The sequence below is a fragment of the Orycteropus afer genome, unplaced genomic scaffold (assembly GCF_000298275.1).
Source record: "Orycteropus afer afer isolate SDZICR_OR568_19922 unplaced genomic scaffold, OryAfe1.0 scaffold00004, whole genome shotgun sequence".
NCBI lineage: Eukaryota > Metazoa > Chordata > Mammalia > Tubulidentata > Orycteropodidae > Orycteropus > Orycteropus afer.
This window is the reverse complement of record NW_006921591.1, coordinates 7328387-7350987: the sequence shown is the minus strand read 5'-3', so window position 1 is coordinate 7350987 and position 22601 is coordinate 7328387. Positions and strand designations below refer to the sequence as shown.

General features: G+C 36.2%; 2 protein-coding genes across 2 annotated transcripts in view; both read right to left on the bottom strand.

The window, feature by feature from the left end:
- DPP10 (dipeptidyl peptidase like 10) overlaps positions 1-22601 on the bottom strand; it is a 1219576-nt gene that overhangs the window by 1132417 nt on the left and 64558 nt on the right. The gene's annotated exons all lie outside the window — the stretch shown is intronic.
- Positions 20760-21122, bottom strand: LOC103194264 (40S ribosomal protein S13-like). Its single transcript, XM_007937644.2, has one exon. It carries the CDS (start codon positions 21120-21122, stop codon positions 20760-20762), a length of 363 nt encoding a protein of 120 aa, XP_007935835.2.

Below are 22601 nucleotides of genomic sequence, written 5' to 3'. Positions count from 1 at the left end.
TTTTTTTTTTAATCTTTTTTCTTATTGATCCTTTTCCTAAGAATTATTCAGATATTTGTCTTCAATCTCATTAATTCTGTCTTCCATTGATTCAGTTTTGCTCCTTTGCCCTTTCAATGTGTTATCTATTTCTGACACTTTAGTATTAATTTTCTGGATTTCTACTTGTAGATTTTGAATCATTTCTAGTTTTTCATTTATTTTGTCCTTTTTTTCTTGTATTTTTCTCCAAAATTCTTCTAGGGTTTTTTCTGTGTTTTTCTTGACCTATCTCTCAATCCTTTGAAGATACTTTAATACAATTCTATTGAATTCCTTATCAGGGAGTTCCAATGCTGCTTTTTCCTCAAAGATGTGTTCTGGGTCTGTATTCTGCTCCCTTGTTTCTACCACTTTATCTTGCTTCTTTGTGTGGACTGTGATGGTCTATTGTCTCTGGGACATTGTGATGTTTGTGTAGAGCAGCTAAGGGTGAGTCAGGCTCTTCTTGGTTGTTTATCATTGGCCAGTTGGTGGAGAAAGAAGTGGTGGCTCTCACTCAGTAAGTGAACCTGCAGGAAGTGTGGGTATAGTTGTGTCATATGGGGACTGTGCCCGTCTCCCACACAGTTAGACAAAAAAACAACAATTGAATAACCATCAAAAAAGTAAAAGCAAAAAAACACACTGTGTAATCACACAGGAACAGTAATCAGAAAAAGAAAAAGGGGGAAGAAACACTGTAATATCTGATGAGAAGGCAATAAGAGAAAAAATGTAGAGAAGGAAATTAATGAAGAAAAAAATGGGGAAACCACTAAATGATAAACAAGGAATGGGGTTAACCATGAGAAAAAAAAATGCAAACAGGAACAGGGAAAAGAAAAAAAGCTGAAAAGTAGAACCTGGGAAAGGAAGAATAAAGAATAATAATAACAAAGGCAAAAGTAATAATAATAGTTTTAAATCAGACAAAAACAAACTAAAAAAAAGAAAAAAAAAAATTGGGACAGGGTGGGGTAGGGCAACCAGTTTCCGCCAGAGCACACAGACTGGGATGGAATTACTGCCAGCCTAGAAGGTGAGTGGGAGTGATGGATGGCTGCACCTCCATTCACCAAAAAATTTTGAGATATAAGAGTAACAAGGGGAAGGTCGCACCTTTCCAGTCATCCACGTCTGGAATGTTCTTGTGTTACCTGGTAAGTGGAGCCTGTTCAGTCCCTGGAATCTGGGAGAACCCTGTCTCTTTAAATATCTAAAATGGTCAAACCACTTGTAAACATTCAAAATGGCTGCACTCTCCAGAAAGGCAGAAGTCCACAGCTCAGCCCGCCTTCCTCTTTGCTGCTTCTCCTTTTATTAACCAGCTACCAGAGCAGTCCTCCATGCAGTCCCTGGCTAGCAGGGCTGATTTTTTAGGTTAATTCTTAGGTCCTACCACAACTCAGCACTGTCTGTGCCATCAGGATTGCTGCTAGACCACAGCTCCATATGTCTCCTTTTTTGGTGTTTTCATGCAAATTCTTCTGCTAGTTGGTGCTTAGTCGAGTTCTATATCCCTCTCTTCAAAGGTCAGGGGTCCAGGATTATCTTCTGTATCTGTGCTAATTGGTTCCCCTTTTCTTTGTTCAAGAAGATATGTGCAGTCTTTCTGCCTATTCTTCCACCTTACTGGAACATGACCTTTTGTTTTCTTCATGGATGATGTTCTTGATATCATCCCACAATTCTTCTGGTTTTTGGTCATTGGTGTTCAGTGCATCAAACCTATTCTTTAGATGGTCTCTAAATCCAGGAGGGATATATTCAAGATCATATTTTGGCTCTTATGGACTTGTCTTCAATTTCAAGTTGAACTTGCATATGAGCAGTTAATGATCTGTTCTACAATCAGATCCTGGCCTGGTTTTGGCTGAAGATATTGAACTTTCCTATCGCCTCTTGATTGATGTAGTCAGTCTGATTCCTGTGTAATCCAACTGGCTAACTCCATGTGTACAGCTGCCGTTTGTGTTGTTGAAAAAAAGGTATTTGCAATGAATAAGTCATTGGTCTTGCAAAATTATACCGTGCGATTTCCAGCATTATTTTTATCACCAAGGCCAAATTTCCCAACTACCAGTGATTATTCTTTGTTTCCAACTTTTGCACTCCAGTCACTAGTGATAATTAACACACGCTGATTGCATGTTCGGCCAATTTCAGACTGTAGAAGTTGATAAAAATCTTCAATTTAATCATTTTTGTCTTTGGTGGTTGGTGCATAAATTTGAATAATAGTCATATTAACTAGTCTTCCTTGTAGGAGTATGGATATTATCCCATCCCTGACAGCATTGTACTTCAGGACAGATCTTGAAATATCCTTTGTGATGATGAATGCCACACCATTCCTCTTCCAATTGTCATTTCCGGCATAGTAGATCATATGGTTGTCTGATTCAAAATGGCCAAAACCAGTCCATTTCAGCTCAATAATGCCTAAGATATCGATCTTTATGTGTTCCATTTCATTTTTGACAACTTCCAATTTTCCTAGATTCATACTTTGTACATTCCATGTTCCGATTATTAATGGATGTTTACAGTTGTTTTTCCTCAGCTTGAGTTGTGCCACATCAGCAAATGGAGGTCTCAAAAGCTTTACCTTATCCATGTCAGTAAGCTGGTTTTACTCTGATGATGCAGCTCTTTCCCATTCCTGTTTTGAGAGCCTTCTAACCTAAGTGGCTCATCTTCCTGCTCTGTGTTGGACAATGTTTCCAGTCTATTCGTAAAGCTGTGCAGTGATGTATCAGACATTACTGATTAAGTGTTTTTTGCTATTCATAAGGCTTTCCCTGGCCAATTCTTTGAGAGTGGATGGTCTCTTCTTCCTAGTATCTCTCATTCTGCAAGCCTTGCTGAAATCTGTGCACCATGTGCACCCTGCTGGGTTTGAAACACCAGTGGCACAGCCTCAAGCCTCAATACGTCACCACAGTAGGACAAACCAACAGAGAAGTTTGTCTCCCTTAGCTGTTCGAACCTCTCCATCCTCCCCTTACCTGGATCCCTACTGCTAACTCCTCTCTATGTCACATCCCCCTGGCCTTTCTCTCTCCTTTCCCCTGCTTTCACACCTCGTTGCCTGTGGGTCATGGCCTGAGTTCCCTTCTCTCACTTGGATCCCTGTGGCTGACTCCTCATTCTGTCCCAGTCCCACTGGCCATATTCTCTCCTTTTCCCTGCTTTCCTGCCTTGCCACTTGTGCATGTGGTCGGGGTTCCTTCCCTTCACCTGGATCCCTGTCACTGACTCCTCACAATTTGCAATTTGCAATTTTGTAATTTTGCAAAAAAATTATATATGTGTATTAATCGTTTACTATCAAAATTGTTTACTATTATAGCAATCAGAAAGATTAAAAAGAGGGTCTCACTTTGTTTTTCTCACATACATGGAATTAATTCTATTTTCTTCCAATAATTAATTGGTATGATGGTTAATTTTTTTGTCAACTTGATAACTTGATGCCTGTTATTTGGTAAATCACTAATCTAGATGTTGTTAAGGAATAGTTTTGTGTGATTGAACCAATTGGCCTTAAGTAAAGCAGATGGCCCTCCATAATATGAGCAGGACTTAATCAATCAGTTGATGGCCTTAAAACCAAAAAGGGAGTTTTTCCTAGGAGATATTCTACCTCCCGGTTCTAAACAGACATTTTGCAAGAACCCCTCAACTCTTCCTTGATACATGAGTTTTGGAACCCAAGATTGATGACATAGCTAACCTGTTGCTTAGCTACATGTTTTTGAATTGCCAGCCCCTCACAATGTGTGAACCAGTTCCTTAAGTCAATATCTCTCTCTCTCTGCCCCCCTTCTCTCTCTCTCTATATATATATGTATGTATGTATAAGGAGCTCTGATGGTGTAGTGCCTAAGGCATTTGACTGCTAACCAGAAGGTTGGAGATTCAAACCCACCAGCCACTCAGTGGAAGGAAAACTGGACAATCTACTTTCATAAAGATATACTACCTCAGAAACCCAAAAGGAGGATCACTATGAGTCAGAATCGAGTTTGGTTTTTGGTTATCTATGTATGTTGTTGTTGTTGTCACGTGCCATCAAGTCAGACCTGACTCATAACGACCCCTCCTTGGATTTCCGAGGCAGTATCCCTATGGAAATATATATATATATATATATGTATAAATATATACATACACACATACGTATATACAGTTCTGCTTCTCCAAAGAATCATAACCAAGATATAATAAATATAACAGAAATATATAGCTTTGTCGGTTTGCTCAGTATTCTGAACAATACTCCACACTCTGTTCCAAATATGAGATTTGCCAACCATGGTGGGATGAAACTCCATGGATGAAATTAATTGTTCTAAGCATGAGCTACCTAACTCCAGTGGAGCCAATCAAAGAACTTGCCTGGAAATTTGCTAACCAGAGCTAAGGCTGACCTAACTAAACAGCAAGCAGCCTCTAGCTCACAAAGATAATTACTCAATATGATATTAAATAGAATGTTGACATATGCATTCTCTTTTGTTAAAACACATGGCCAAAATGAGTAATTTGGTTTCATAATTCTCTTGAGAGCCTTGGTGGTAACAAATCACAAAAAAAATACATATTTAAATTAGAAGTAAATAGAACTTGTAACCTTTAAATTGGTCAAACCATTGCAGAATGATCCAAACCAAAATGCTACATAGAAATATTTTTAAATTAAACACTAAATACCAAATATAAGATCAAATAAAAATGAAATTTATTATGTTAGTAACAAAAAAAAATGTCTCAAAAAATTATAACAAATTAGTACCAAATCTTGAAGGTTTGGTAAAATCTTTCTTAATGGGATTCAATATTATAATGCAATAGTTATTAAGATGTCTGTAAATATTTATAAATAATGTAATAAGTAAAACCAAAAAACTTTCTTTTTCTCACATATTAGGATTGTGAGAGCTTATTAGAAAAAATCTAAAAGAAAATAAAAGACAAAACAAATAATCAAAATGTTCATAGAATGCTCATATTCACAGTAAAAAAAGAAAACTGCTTACAAAATAAAAAGTATAAAATTGCTGAGTAAACTGCTACAGTCACGCAACAGAATGGTATTCAGCAGTTGAAGGAAATGGATTAATAGATGTACACAATGTGTAGAAAACTCAAATATATTATTTTAAGTAAAATAAGTCAGTTTCGAAAGGACACATATAATACGGTTTTATTTATTTGACAATCTGAAAAGGCAAAACTATAGGGACAGAAAACACATTAGTCTTTAGCAAGGACCTGGAGTATGGAAGGGTTGACTAAAGTGAGGCAGGAGGGAGTTTTTGGGGGAATGGTTTATATTTTAATTGGGGTGGTAGTTATAAAACTGCATTCATTCATTAAAACTAATAGAACTATCACTAAAAAAATGAATTATGCTGTATGCAAATTTCACCTCAACAAACTTGTCAACAACGAAAAAAGAGAAAGATAGGAGGTGACAAGGAAGAACAGAAAGAAGGAAGGAAGAGGGAAGGAAAGAAAGAAAAAAATGCTTGAATTTCAACTGGAAGAGCCATCATGTTCCTATACTGGAGGAAAAATATTTCTAAATGATTCCATTTACTCTATAAACTGACTTAACTCTAGCAAATAATATGTTGCTAAAAACAGTAAAATCTGTACTGAAATGAAAATGTATTTCTTTATTTCATGAAGACTCTATTATCATGCATGTTCACATAACTCAGTCTATTCAGAACATTTTATTTTATGTTAACTGAGGAGGAAGCATATATGTATTTCAGATATAACTCTAAGTAAAGATTTATAATTAAGTCTTAAAAAGATAAGTCCCATCCAAATGTCTTCATGTCACAATGATAAAGTACAATGCTTGTCTGCATTCATAGCCTATAAGAACATCAAAGAAATATGGGTATCTATATGGGATATCTGTTTTATAAAATACACATAGAATGTGCCTTAATACCCACAGTTAATGATTAGGTACCTTGTCTTACCTGATTTCTTGTTTGTTTTATTTTACTTGAAACATTTAGTGTCACTGACGTGAAGATATGTTTAAGGCACATGGAAAGCTTAACCTATTACAATCAGTTATTGCAAAAACAGGAGCTCTGGTAGCATAGTGCCTAAGGCACTTGACTGCTAACCAGAAGGCTAGCAGTTCAAACCCACCAGCTACTCCTCAGAAGGAAAGTTGGGCAATCCTACTTCCGTAGTGATACTGCCTCGGAAACCCAAGGAGGGGTCGCTAAGAGTCGGGGCCAACTCGACGGCAAATAACAACAACAACATTGCAAAAACGGCAGAGAGGCCACATGTCTCGACCTCCTCTAACCCTACAAGGGGAAGACAGGATTACCAGCAGTAACCCAAGGCCTATTCCTGCAAGGCCAGACATGCTGCCTCCCTCCAGCCTTTTCACCAACCGTTCCTCCCAAAGCACCCACCACCTCTCTCCTGGGTTCGATAATTCGCTGCAGTGGCCACACAGAACTCATGGATTATGGGGTTTATTAGGGAAGCACCAGGCTACAACTCAAGTTTAGGAAGAACTCTCAGTCTCTCTCCCAGCCTACCGTTCCTCAGCGAGCAATCTCTCACAATCCCTTTCCCAGCAGTGCTGTTCTCTCGGTGTCTCACTCAGCAATGCGTGTCTCTTGCATCTCTTTCCCAGCAGCATGTGTCTCTTTCAGGGGCATGTGTCTCTTTGGGCAGCACGTCTTCCTCAACCAGCAGTCAGAGAGTGTTCTGGCTTCTTTTGAGCCCGGAAGGGTGGTCAAACTAGCCAATCACAGCATCAGAACTCTAAGCACATGAGAGAGAGTGGGAACCTCCCAGAACATTGTATTGTGCCACGCCCAACAGAAATAACCCAGGTGGATAGCTTTAGCAATCAGGAGCTCCTCAGTTGCTCATAGAAAATCCCACCTTGGAGTTTACAAAGACTAATGGGTAGAAAAGCCACACTAAGTAATTTACTACACTGCAGTTATATATAGATACTTTATTAACAATAGGCAAAACCTGAGATCCAAATAATTAATTTGAAATAAGCTACTTTTGATTTAAAATCTATTTCTTCCTTCCAGATATTTAATTGAATTGTGTTTCTGCTCTTATTGGGAAAACTAGATTACTTTAACTATTAAAATGAGCTCTGGTAGCATAGTGCCTAAGGCACTTGACTGCTAACCAGAAGGCTGGTGGTTCACACCCACTAGCCACTCCTCAGAAGGAAAGTTGAGCAATCTGCTTCTGTAGTGATGTTGTTGTTGTTGTCATTGTTATGTGCCGTTGAGTTGGCATCAGAAACCCAAGGAGGGGTTTGATGAATCAGATCCAACTTGATGACAGTGCATTTTTTTGGTTTATTATAAATAGAAGTGTAAAGTATTATTTTTAAAACTACTAAGTATTTCATGACTGAATAAGATATCTGCCATTATATTACATGACAGTTCACAGATTTTGTTCATGATTGTTCATTTTTATCTGGTTTGTGTAGAAGAGGAAGTATATCTAAATTTTTAAATTAAAAAAAAATCTGTTAAACATTTTCTGAAGTGTATTGCATGGAAATATAGTATAGACCATATGATGACTAAATGGCAATGTTTCTGACTGATAATAGGAACAGAAAAGCTCTTCTATGTTTTTTTTTTTTGTCACATCATCTTTGTAGAAATGTATCAGATTCAACAAATAAGTTTGCCTTACACTTACCGATATGTGCAACTCAAAAATCATATATATCTAGTTTAACAAATAAATTTCTTAATAAAAAATGCACCAAATAGTACATAATAAATATTACTGTAATAGAAGAGAATACTTAGTCTAGGTAACCCACTACCAGAATGTTGTCCATCTCTACTATCCTTTTCTCGTTAACCATGATGTCTTCTATCTGATTTAATAGCCTTCCAAATAATAAACTTGTCATAACAACAAAATATTCGACCCAGATATATGAGAACAACATTCTCAATGACAAAACGTTTACATATCAACTCTTTTTGTTGAAGAGTAAGTAAAATTGAATTTAAGCTTTTTGACAACAGCTACCATCACTGTCTGATGAAATATTTGACAGTTAGAGTTTTGATTTGTGCTGATACAGCCAGAAAGTAAAAGAAAAGTGATGATAAACTGAGAGAGCCAAATAGCACTGAAGAAACCAGAGAGGCCTAATTATCCAGGCATAAAACCCTGTATCCATCTTTGTTCTTCTTTTCTCCCCTCTGTATAATTATATCTAGTCTACAGCTTCAAGTTTAACCTTACATTCCTCTCAATATTTTTTTTTTCAATTTCTTATCACAAAGAGCAATATATGTTGATTAAAGTAAAAATTTACACAGTTAAAAAAATATATATTTTTCCTCTTGAATATTCCTCCAAAAAGAAAGGGCAAAGGAATATACAATGTCAACCTGTGTTTTGTTTTGTTTTCTTTTATTTTTAATAAAAAGATCAAATAATCAAAATCTAGAATACCATGATATCATGGTCTGACTTTTCTAAAGATGAGCCTAATGCAGCAATTTTAATTCAGTCTGAATTCCAACCCTAGTCGGTTAACATTGTGTGTCTCTGAGTAGATGGTTTAATTATTTAGTTTCTTTGTAGAAATGCAAATTATAAGCACACTTATCTCAAAATGTTATTGAAAGTATGTAAAATCTAATGTGATAATTTTAGAATGTTTGGTATAAAAATCATCCAATATTTGCCACATTGCAATAATGTTTACTACTTTATCTGATTCAACATTTCCCACACTCACTGTTGTCCACTAGCATGTAGCCACACAAGCTTTATTTCAGTTTCTAGAAAATATAAAAACAAAACACGATATGACCCTCTTTTCCTTTCTTCTCTTATTTTTCTACCCCCTAATATTCACATAATTAACTTTTTAAAATTGTTGTAAAAATATAGGTAACAAAATATCTGCCAATTCAACTTTTTCACATGCACCATTCAATGAAACCAATGGCATCAATCATGTCGTGCAACCATCACCAACTTCAATGGGTTTCCATATCCTAAAACAGAAACAGAATGCTAGCTAAACAAAGTTCCCCCTTCCCTCTCTCTTCTGTTCAGGATTGAACAGAGTTAACCAAATGTTAAACTACAATCTCAATGCATTTGCCTATTCCAGATACTTCATATTAGTGAGATCATATAATGTTTGTATTCTCATGATTGACTTATTTCACTCAGAGAGTTTTTAATGTTTCCATATTACAGCAGGAGCTCTGGTAGCATAGTGGCTGAGGCACTTGACTACTAACCAGAAGGCTGGCAGTTCAAACCCACCAGCCACTCCTCAGAAGAAGATGGGGCAATCTACTTCTGTAGTAATACTGCCTCGGAAACCCAAGGAGGTTTCACTATGAGTCGGGTCTGACTCAACAGCACATAACAACAACAACAACAATAACATATTACAGCATGTATCAGTACTTCATCTTTCTTTGTTGTTGTTGTTGTTATGTGCCGTCGAGTCAGCCCTGACTCATAGCGACCCCTCCTTGGGTTTCCGAGGCAGTATCACTACGGAAGTAGGATTGCCCAACCTTCCTTCCGAGGAGTGGCTGGTGGGTTTGAACCGCCAGCCTTCTGGTTAGCAGTCAAGTGCCTTAGCCACTATGCTACCAGAGCTCCCTCATCTTTCTTTAGGGCAGAGTAATACTGTAATGTTTGTATGTACATAACACATTTTGTTTATCCAGTTAACTGCAGGTGAGCATGTGGGCTGTTTCCACTTTTTGGTTATTGTGACTTATGCAGCAATGAATATTGGTGTATATATGTCTGCTAGTGTCTCTGTTTTTAGGTCTCTTGGGTATACAGGAAGTCCTGGGTTACCACTGTCCTACTTACAGACAACCCATCTTATGCTTGCTCTTTAATATTATGTAAATTTGCCCTCACGTTGAAACAATTGAACCAACCCCTACTCACAACAAATTCTTTACCACAATCATATTCATTTCCCATATGTGCAGCTTTCAAATCACTGAAAAGGCTCCAAGCCTTCTCTTGCACTAAAGTAGAGCTAAATAAGAACCATATGTACTTGTTCTGACTTACAAACAGTGAGATTTCTGGGTTATAGGGTAGGTATATTTCTAACTTTTTGAGGAATCATCAAACTATTTTTTACAGCTGCTCTGGTGGCATAGTGCCTAAGGCATTTGATTGCTAACCAGGCTGGTGGTTAAAATACACCAGCCACTCCTCGGAAGGAAGGCTGGACAATCTGCTTCCATAGTGATACCACTTCGGAAACCCAAGGAGGGGTCGCTATGAGTCGGGCCGACTCGCTGGCACATAACAACAACAACAACATTTCTCACATCCTTGCCAACATATGTTGTTTTCTTTACTTTTTTTTTTTTAGCCTTAGTCTTCCCAGTCTAGGGATATTGCTTTAAGACCTAGTCTTTGACAATGGATTCTTAAACATGACCCTGAAGGCATGGCAACAAAAGACTAAATAGATAAATGACATTGTATCAAGATTAAAGGCTTCTGTTCACCAAATAAACCATTTGTTTATTAACAAATAAAGATACAAACTACAGATTGGGAGAAAATTTTAGGGAACTATATATCACAAAACAAGGGTCTGATATCTGGAATTTATAACATATTCCTACAAGAAAAATATGATCAACCCTATTGAAAATGGACAAAGTTTCTGAATAGACATTTCAACAAAGAAGATATACCAATGGCCAAGAAGCATATGAAAAGATGCTCAACACAGTAGTCATTACGGAAATGTAAATAAAACCACAATAAGATATCATTTCATCCCCACTAGAATGCCTAATATGGGAAAAAAAAAAAAAAGAAAAGAAAAAAAACAGTTAACGCTTAATGCTTTCATCCTTCAGATTTCAGGAAAGTCCAAACAAGCCAATAATTAAAATAGGTTTCCTTTTGGCATACTTTGTTAAGGCCATATCTTTACTTTCATGGTGTTTTCCCACTTGTAACTCTACATTAATTCATTTGTATATCTACTTGATTAATGTCTGTCTTTCAGTGAATATAATATAAACTCAAAAGGTACAGGCAACCATGCTAGTTTGGGTTCAACACTGAATCTTCAAAACCCATAATAGTGTCTAATGCAGAGTAGAAGTGAAATACATTTTTATTGAATATGATTTTAAAAAATATTAATATTATACAGATATTAATAGATAAAATTCTACAAAATCATTTTGGTGATTTCATTAGTGTTCCAAAGTATTTGTGATAGTTGGAGCTGTGTGTCAACTTGGTTGAACCACAATTCTGTGTGGTTTAAGCACTTGTGGTGTGGGTTATTCCCATGATGAGATCAGATGTATATGTTTTTGAGTAGCCAATCTATTGAAGGGGAGTTTCCCTAGGGGTGTGCCCAGCTTCCAATATATTTATGGACATTGTGGGAAAAGAGATACTCTTCTGTGGATCGGGATCCTGTCGTACTGCCTACAACTGTCTGTGAGCGAACAATCCACCATTTGGCCTGAAGATCTTGGATTCATCATTCGTTGGAGTCAACAGCCAGTGTACTTACTGCCTGCCAACCTTGAACTCCTCAGCCCCTACAGCTGCGTGAGTTGGGAAAAGCCTCCAGCTTGATGCTTGATCCAAGAACTTGGGACTTGCCAGCTTCTATAAGTGTGTGAGCCATTTTCCTAAGATAAATTTTTCTTTCTCTATATGCAGTCTACTTCTGTAGTGATGTTGTTGTTGTTGTTGTTATGTGCCGTCGAGTCGGCCCTGACTCAAAGCGACCTCTCCTTGGATTTCCCAGGCAGTATCACTACGGAAGTAGGATTGCCCAACCTTCCTTCCGAGGAGTGGTTGGTGGGTTTGAACCGCCAGCCTTCTGTTAGCAGTAAAGTGCTTTAGCCACTATGCTACCAAGGAGGGGTCGCTATGAGTCGGGGCCGACTCGATGGCAAATAACAACAACAATCTGTAGTGATACTGCCTAGGAAACCCAAGGAGGGGTCACTATGAGTCAGGTCCGACTCCATGCCACATAACAACAACAACAACAACAACAACATATGCATATATAAGCTTTACTGGTTTTGCTTCTCTAGAGAGCCCAGCCTAACACAGTATTAATTAAAAAAAAAAAAAAAAAAAAAAAAACGCACTGCCTTACAGTTGATATTGAGTCATAGCAACCCCTATTGGGTTTGCAAGGCAGTAAATCTTTACAGAAGTAGATTTTCCCATTTTCCTTCCAGGGAGCAGCTGGTGAGTTTGAACTACTGACCTTCTGGTTAGCAGCCAAATGCTTTACCCACTTTGCCACCAGAACTCCTTGAAGTATTAAGATAACAGAGTATTAAGATAGCATGATTTATTTAAGCAACATAGTTTAGTGAAAGTGGAGTTGGTTTCCAATGGCTTGATAAACATCCTTGGGCATCTCTGTGACTGGCGTTGATCATTTCCTTAGAAAATTCTCAGTTTTCTCTCCAATATTTATTCCCATTATTCTGATATCAACTTCTGCTTCCAATGCTTTCCTGAAACTTCCAGGTACATTACTGTTACTGGATTATGCTCTTGTTTTCCACTTCTGCTAAGGTTTCATATTATTTTTCCTGATCTTCTTTTGCCTTTTTAGTGTGACAGTTCTTGTGCTCAGCTATCATCTTAAATGAAGTTTCTTAAAATATTCACTATTTATGATTTCTCAAAATACTTTTGAATGCAATATCTAAGTTTTAATTCCTTAGATATTTTGTGTTATATAGGACTGTTTATCCATTTTCAGGAAATCTAGATGGATTTAGAATTTAAAGTACTTGCCAAAGTCTCTGGTTAAACCTCTAGTTCCTAGTTATTTCAATGGGCTATAGGATAATATTAAAAAATTAGAGTATCCTTCAAAAGATTATATGGCAAACCACACAAAACTGACTAACTGGAAATATATTTTATAAATTTTTTTAATCACCTTCTTACACTCATTCATAGGAGTGGTCTTTGCTAACAGTAATGCCTACCAATTTCATAGCTATCAGCAGCTACAGTAGTGTATGAAAATAAGTAGGATGCAATATAGAATAATGATTAAGGGTAAAGCCTTTGCTGTTAGATAACCTGACTACAGACATTCAAAACAACAATGCCAGGAGAAATAGGCAACTAATCTCTTTGAGTACCAGGTTCCCCATCTTTACAATAAGAATTTTAGTTTTCATGGTGTTGGACTGAAGATTCAATTAAATGATTCTTATAAAGATCACAATGAGTGCTCAAAAATGGGAATTATTGTTAATACTGTAGTTACTGACATCACTGTATCACATAAGCAGGCTAACTGGCTAACATATTTCTAGTTGTCTGTGACAAATGATGAATACTGATAAAAACTTCAACCGTTCTCATTTTTCCATGAGAGAATTTGTAGTTATTAAATTAGAGCCAAGGAGAGGTATCATTGTTAAAGGGCACGTGATTAAGTCAGTACATAAGTGTTTACCTCCAAGTTCAATTTCAAACTTACCATGAGACTTCATCTCTAATCTTTGCTTCTCACAACTTAGTAAAGATTTTTAAGAGTATTGAATATTAAGTTTTTGCTACTCTTAAATTGAGAATTTAGGGCACCATTTTAAGAAATACAAGCACCCCTGAGTTATGTTCCATGTTTAATAACCACCAACCATTTAGATGGTTAATGTATAACCTATTTTTATTATTACTGTTATGATGCTTATAATTTGTTTTCTTTAAGGAATTGCTTCTTAGCTTCAGGATTATTGTCAGAGAAAGATCAGTTGTAAGAATAGAGGTACGTATTTGTGGCATGGTGTATAAGTAAAATGAGTCTGGCAAAGCACTTAAAATCAGAGCTGGAAACCTTAGGGCATGTAAATATAAACATATACTCTAGATTCACATATAAAAAAAGATTATTTGTACCACTTATATGTAATGTATAATACATAAATAAATGCCAATATAATTTGCCCATTCTCATGGAATTCAGTCTAGAAATAAAAAATGCTAAACCTAGAAACTTTAGGTACAAAAAGGTAAATGCAAGCCTTTGTTTTATGTATAGGTTTATTACCTTGAGCTGAAGAATTAATACCTGTTTTCACTTTGGTAAGCTATGTAACTTTGAACAAGTTAGCTAATTTTTCTGCTTCATTATTTATCATCTGTAAACCCACTGCCGTCAAGTTGGGTCCAACTCATAGCGACCCCTCCTTGGGTTTCTGAGGAAGTATCATCACTATGGAAGTAGATTGCCCAAACTTCTTTCTGAGGAGTGGCTGGTGGGTTTGAACTACCAGATTTCTGGTTAGCAGTGAAATGCCTTAGGCACTATGCCAACAGATAGGGATAATAAAAGTTACTTTAGCTACTTTCATAATTTAATAAGATGATGCATGTTATCACTGAACACAGAGCCTGGTATATAGGCATCATTCAATGTACATAGCAGTTCTTCTAGTATTTATGATGGATGGAATATATCATGAATATTAGGATGTGTAATATTTATTTTTCTTACATATGAGGATAATTCATTCTAGTTTGAATATATGATATTAGTCTCCCTTTATTAAAATTTGTATTTTAAAATAAACATTGGCATTGTCCCATTAAAACACAATTTAATTTAGTGGCATTATTTCTTTAAGTTATAGTCAGAAAAAGAATCATCACAAAATTGATTTGTAGTTCACAAACATTAGAGGACCAAATGTTCAACGTGGGAAATCAGCAGCATATTTTATTACAAATATTAACAGGGTACACTACTCTGTAGAGGATTTTCCTGACATAGCAAGAGAGTCAAATGTTTTACTCATAGCATTCTCAGAGAAAAAATTTAAAGTAAAACATAGCCTAGTGCAATGGGCTGAAGGAAAGACCTCTCTGCCTTTAATTACTATATTATAAAGATGATTGAAATTTCATAGCATCAGAACTACTTAGATTATGTTGGTGTGATGTTTGTTTGTTTTATGCTTAGGAAAACCTAAGAAGTCAATGCACTTCTTGGTTTATTAAAAGATATTTTCTTTCTTCGAAATCATGTGGCATGTGGCCTCTGCTTTGAATCTTAGGCCAGTATGATACTAGAAACTAGCATAAAAGAATTTTTTTTTTTTTCTTAGCGTATATACATTTCTTTCAAATGGCATTCTCTAAGAAAGTCCTGTATAAGTAGCAGGAAGAGGATGGAAGTTTTTCTAGTAAATCTAAGGATCCTACAGAACTTTCTTGCTACACACTGATTAAAATCACAGGAAAGATACATAAGGCTAGAGATCATGGTTCATGAAGAACCAAATCCTTTTTTCTTTCCTTTCCTAAAACCTCAAAGCTACTTATATCTTGAGTTCATTTTTTTACTTACATTTGACAGCTAAAATATAAGAGCCTCCAAGTAACATTTTACACAGATAAATGCAAAAATAGGAAGGGTGTCCTTTTGAATGCAAATCAAGAAGCTGAATGGAGAAAGTAAAACTAGTATAAAACATTCAGTTCAGCTCAACACGTTAATTGAATCCTATTAAGGAACTGAGAACTCACTCTATGGCAAGACATTCATAATTAATTAAAACACTGGAACTGGGCCTGCCCTTGAAAAGAATATAATCTCATGGGTGAGAAACAAAAACAATTAAGAGGACTACTATTTAAGTGACACATGAAAAAAAGGCAAAGCAGAGCGCAGATGTGGAACACTTACACATAGATGGGGATGAGAGAAGGTCATATTGGAGTTGGGTCTTGAAAGAGTAAGTTTGTCAATTCATGAAGGCAAGGAAAATTCTAGACGAAAGAAACCAATGCTTATATGAGCAAAGGCAAAAAGGAATGTGAATCGGCAGTGTGTTTCAGAGGACCAAATAGTTCAGTGTGAAGACTACTGGGAAAAGTGACCAGAACCAAACAAGTGAGGTAATTTTCAAAAGAATTTAATTTTCAAGTGCAGGAGATCATATGCTTTATGATATCTGATGGATAGCACTGAAGGATTTAAACGAGATTTTATGTTTATGATATAAGTTCCATTGACAGCATTTTGATAAATGAAGGGCATTTTCCATTTATTCTTCTTACATTAATTAAATACCTCCTATGCTTCTGATTCATATGTGTATGAAAGCTGGACAATAAACAAGGAAGACCAAAGAAAAATTGATGCCATTGAATTACGGTGTTGGCAGAGAATACTGAAAGTACCATGGACTGTCTGAAGAGCTAACAAATCTGCCCTGGAAGAAGTGCATCCAGAATGCTCTGTGGAAGCGAGAATGACCAGAACTGTGTCTCACCTCCTTTGGTCATGTTGTTGGAAGGGACCATTCCCTGGAGAAGGATGTCATGCTCGGTAAAGTGAATGGTCAATGAAAAAAGGGAAGACCTTCAATGAGATGGATTGACACAGTGGCTGCAGTGATGGGCCCAAGTATAGCAAGGATTGTGAGGATGGCACATAACTGGGCATTCTTTCATTTTGTTGAATATAGGGTCACTGTGAGTCAGAGCCAATTTGACAGCACCTAACATGGCACATAACTACAACAACAACAACAACATGCCTCTGACTGTGGTATTGCAGAATAATATTGAATAAACTGTGGATTACCGTAAGAACCTACAAATTAGTTTTAGAAGAAATACAACTAGAGTGTTCCTTACAAGTGAGGATGGACAGACTTTGTTTTTTTTATTTGAGACATGTCATCGGGAAAGACCAATCTTGGTAAAGTATCCACCACCACTACTGGTTGCTATCCAGTTGATTCTCATGACCCCATGAGTTTCAGAGTAGAACTGTCCCAAAGGATTTTCATGTCTGTGACTTTTCTGGAAGCAGATCATCAGAATTTTCTCCCAAGGTCTTTCTGGGTAGGTTTGAACAAGCAGACTTTCAGTTAGTAGCCACATGTTTAACTGTACCACTCAGGGGCTTTTGGTAAAGAAGAGGGTGAACAAAAATGAGAGAAATCTTCAATGACATGAATTTATACAATAGCCAAAACAATGGACACAAACATACCAATGATTATGAAGATGGCGCAGGATCAGGAATATCTTATTCTATTGTACACAGGTCCTCACAAGTCAGAGCCAACTTGACAGCATATTTCTGACACATACCAGATTTTGCAGAAACACCAACGCATAACAAATTGTCAGTCAGGAAAAGTTACAGTATAGCAGAGGAAACAGTCATAAAAAAAAAAAAAAAAAAACCTCCTAAATCAGTAATTATGACAATCATTATCCACAAAAATACAATTTATATAAAATGAACCTTATGTGAAAAGCACTCTATATATGTCTCCCATGTATTCTCCCATTTAGCATTCACAAAAAAGGACCAACTACTACTACTGAGTAGGTTTCTATGAGTCAAACTCATAAGCCACAGGCTTTTTATGATATCATTTTACAGATAAAGAAATTAAGGTTTAACATAGGTAAATGATTAGCCCAAGGTCAAACAGCTAGTGATTAGGAGGCCTAGGATTCAGAACCTACTTATCTGATTCTTATTCATAGCTCTCAATTATGAAGATTCTTGGTAAAATCAATTCACTTGTGAGAAGATGGTGAATTAATATGTGAATGAAGTCTTGAGGAAAAAATAGAAGCTTATGGAGAAGATAAAGGGGTAAATCCTAATATATGGCACATTTTATTGATGTAAAAAAATGTAGTGATATTAAAATCCTAAATATATATTAATGTATGATTTTGATTATGCTAAGTCAGGCAAATGTATACTAATAAAATCAGTCATTGAATTTTTTAATGTTTAATACTCTATCCATAAGCCAGAGAGGATTTAAAATTTGCATGCACACATCAGCTAAAACAACATCTGATATATTTTAAAATTCTAAAATTTAAGATCTTTCCATGAACTTCACAGATGACTAAACTCATATCACATGTTTTATAAAGGCTGTAGTCTCTGGGTGGCATCAATGGTTAACACATTTGGCTGACAACAGAAATGTGGGAAGTTTGAGACCACGCAGAGGCACCTCAGAAGTAATGCTTGGTGATCTACTTTCAAAACATCACCATAGACTACTGTAATGAGCACAGTTCTACTCTGACACATATGGACTTGCCTTAAGTCAGAAGTGACTTGGAGGCAACTTTTTTTTTTTTTTTAATAGTTAAAATCACATGTCAATCACATTGGTCAAATGACTTGAACATTTCATTATCGAATAAATTCCTACTAGATTGGAACGAAGGTGCTTCTTTGTTTGGTCCAATGTTATAATTAGGTATTCTTAGGCACAACATAAATAGGATCTCAGTTTATTAACCATCCTAGGAAATAACATGAACACTTGTTATGAGTCAATTTCCGGATAACTGACATTGAATACATCCATAAAATGTTGCCATAGAGTTAGATCATAAATGAACTTGTACCATATGCAATAAGATCACAGATTTTAAAAAGCAAACCTACAGGGTAATGGAGTAAATTAAAATGTTTCCCTCAGTGTTTTCCAATTTATGTCATGTCTATGCCATAGACAACTGTCCAGCTACAAAAAGGAAGTGAGCCAAGGAAAGAAAACAGGAGCATAGGATTTACAAAGGAGTTTAGGTACAGTGATAGTTAGACTGAATTGACTAGGCGGATATGAGGTCAAAAGGAAGCAATGACGGTAATTGTCTGTCAAACAAGAAAATGCAGTAATAATAGAAGTATGGAAATGGCAAAACCTGTGATTAGCTGATACAGAAATCAGAAAACCTCTTACATTCTCCAAAGAGAAAAGACAACTTTATGTTATGCTCAATTCAGTCCCAGTGAGTGTTACTGAATAAAGAAGAAAGGAATCAAAAATATGAGATTCTGAAAATCTCATATGACTTCTAAACAAACTCATGTTCAGTGACATAAGTAATTATTTTGCATATAAAATGCACAACACATGACAATGCTGAGCAATATTTCCCTAGCTGATCCCTCCTCAAAGTAGGCTAAAGTGGAATTAATAAAAAATTAACTCAGTGTATCTTAATATCACTTTTGTAGATACAGATGATTTTTAAAAGGCCATTCAAAATCCACAGGGTTTAACGATTTCATACCTTCTATCAGGACCTGATGCTTAGACTTGGAAATGAGTAAAACTCTTGGGTAAGCTTAACCTCTGAAAGGATTCCTGCAACTGCAGCAGAATTAGAATAATAAAGCTTTTCATCAACTTGCTGAAAGCCAGGGTTGTCACAAAACTATCTTCATGGGATGTAGCTTTCATTCCTTACATTGACTTGGCACCCAGACCAAACCCCTATTCATTCTGCATCCACAACAGTTCTCAATTTGCATTGCTCTCTCTTCCCAATGGTTCCATTTGCCAGGATGTGATGTTACTTTGCTAAGTCTGGCTCCCAACTCTGGTCCATGGAGAGCTTGCTTCTCAAACAAAGAATGTCCGCAAAACTCAAGCTGAACTGTTAAACATTATTTTAAAAAGTTATTTCACTCTAACATTATTTTAAAAAGATTTCTCATATATACATATATATATATATATGTTTTTTTTAAATAATGTACATATATAGAGAGAATATATAGACATATACATACACATATATATGTACCTACACACACACACACACACACACACACATATATATATGTACTCTGCATTTACTTCTTATCACAAATAGTGACTTAGGGACTTGATTCAGTTTATTAAGTTCTAAAATACATCTTAAATTGTATTTATTCCAATCGGTACTGGAATAAGAGTAGTCTAAGTACTATAGACCTAAGCCTCTCCTTAAATTACTTATAGCTTAAGCATCTGCTAGTCATGTTGGCATAGTGTATGCTGTAATGCCTCATATCAATTTTCACTTAGGATTTTGATGTTGTTGCTGTTGTTGTGTTGTTATGTGTCGTCGAGTCAGACCTAACTCATAGCAACCCCTCTTTGGGTTTCCATGGTGGTATCACTACTGAAGTAGATTGCCCAACCTTCCTTTCAATGAAGGGCTGGTGGGTTTGAAGCACCAGCCTTCTGGTTCGCAGTCAAGTGGCTTAGGCACTACACTACCAGAGCTCCTAGGATTTTGATGCTAGCAAATATAAATGTTAACTGCTGGGTTACAATTGAAAACCAGTCAAGAAATAATCAAGAAGAGGTTACTGCTCCCTATCCCCAGAAAAAAAAAAAAAAGTTAGATCTTGTTTTCCCTAGTAAAAAAACACAATGTGCTTATATCTGTCCAGTTTAGTCACACACACACACACACATGCATGTTTACCCATTAAATAACCAAATCACATACTTGCATGGAACAAGAATATCCAATGGCTTACTTGTGAGCTATAAATTTAAAAAGAAAAAAAAAATTCAGTCTGAATAGATGAAATCAAATGGGTATATGATCGATCAGGATGAGCATGAACAGAATAAACACAGTTACATGAAGATTGACCTGATAGAAAACAAACCCTGAAAGATGAATATTGATTACTCTTATTACTTCTTCTCACTGTAAGTAGATGACATAAGGCATAAATACAGAGGGTTTTTTTTTTTTTCTCTTTTTTAACAGTGATTTTATTGCTCAAGTATATACACAAATTTATGCAACCAGGGCAGAGACTGTGGATGATTCGTATTTCCAATTGGGAGGGAGCACTCTGTTTTATAACATGCCAATTGGTAAATTCAGCTCTTAATCAGAATCAGATGGAATTTAGCATCCTTATCCTTTCTGTCCCTGTCAAGATGTTTTTGAACAGTGATAGCTTTCTTAATTAAATGGTAGAGATCCTCAGGAAGGTCAGGAGCAAGTCCTTTGGACTTAAGGATTCTCAAGATTTTATTGCCTGTCACAAAATGTACTTGTGCAACACCACGTGAATTTCTTAGGATCACACCAATTTGTGATGGAGTCAGGCCCTTCTTGGCCAGTTTGTAGATCTGCTGCTTCATGTCATCAGATGTCAGTTTCAGCCAAGTGGGGGCTCTGCGGTGATAGGGCAGTGCCGACTGGGACAGGACCTTCCAAGGAGCATGCATGTGACCCATGATGGTAGAATACAGGGTTTCTTATAAGAAAGAGATTTGCAAGAAGGATCTCTAGTGTGTTTAAATTTACAATCCCTGCTTTTTTAACTTGATGCTAGTTGAGATAATTGCTTCCTTCTCCAAGGATCTCTTTTATTGATTCTGAGACAAAATATGTCACGAAAATGCCTAGCAATCTGGTAGGCCCAGGGACAGATATCCACTCTGGCTATCTAAAATGAATCCTCAGTGAAGACTTTCTTATCATCATCTTAGAAATTCTTCTCTGCTATAACTGCTATAATCCTCTCGACATTATTCTAGAGGGCTTATAAGGTTTATATTTGAAAGCTCATTTAAAGGATAACAGAGTGATGATATTAATAGGCATGAGTAGTTGCGGACTGTGTTTCTATTTTGTATTTATATCAATGAAGTGTTTATGTGGCCCTAAAAGAGAATTAAAGAGATTTTCCAACTCCATGTGCAATAAACACAATGTGAATACCTCATGCATTTCTAATAATGAAATAATGACATACAGAGTTCAACATTTTACAAGGAGTATTTAAAGTCATGCTACTTTAAGAATTCATGGATAAATATGTCCAAATAGGCTTATATACATAGATACAGGTTATATGGTAATGAGAATAAATCAAGGTGAAATGCATTTTATCATACTTGTGAGTGCTTCAGAAAGCCATTAAAAAATGGTTTTGTTCTTATCATTACTTAGATAATGATCCATTAAACACAAAAATATGATACTCTATGCATTACTTTTCTCATATGTTCAAATAGCATGCATTTATGGACTTTTCAAAGTTCCACATAAGCTCTACAAAAGTTTATGTGGAATCTAAGAAGATGTAGATCAAAGTATTTCAGCCTCAGTAACTGAAGGCAGTCTCTGATGGGAATGACTAGTGTGTGTCCTTTGAGAAAGGGAAACACTGGTGCATGTAATGTAATAAAAATAAATAAATAAACTGCCTCACATTTTCAAAAGAGTCTGTAATGAAGGGTCATGACATAACATATTCAGGCAAGGCATTTCACTAGAAAGTGTTTTCTAAAGCATGAAAGTGCTTAGGGGAACAATAAGCATTTAGCTTAAAGGTAACATAGACAAAGATTAACCTCACATCTTGAAAATCAGCTAATTTGTAGATACAGTGCAAGTACTTGACAAAGGCATTGGCAGAACTTCCTTGGGAAGTAATTGCAGGTTAAGGTCACGGCTAAGCTATGCATCCTGGGTTATTGCTTTTGCGTAATACTGAATGCACAGTTAACTCAACAAATAAAATGTTTTGACCTATCTTTTGCATAAAGAGCTGAACAGCCACAACATCAAATAGCTTTAACTAGCACTTACTTGTTAAGCCAGATGAATTGTGGGAAAATATCAAGAACATTATCCATGAAGAAAGCAAGAGATCACTAAAAAGACAAGAAAAGAAGAGAAGACCAAAGTGGATGACAGAAGAGACTCTG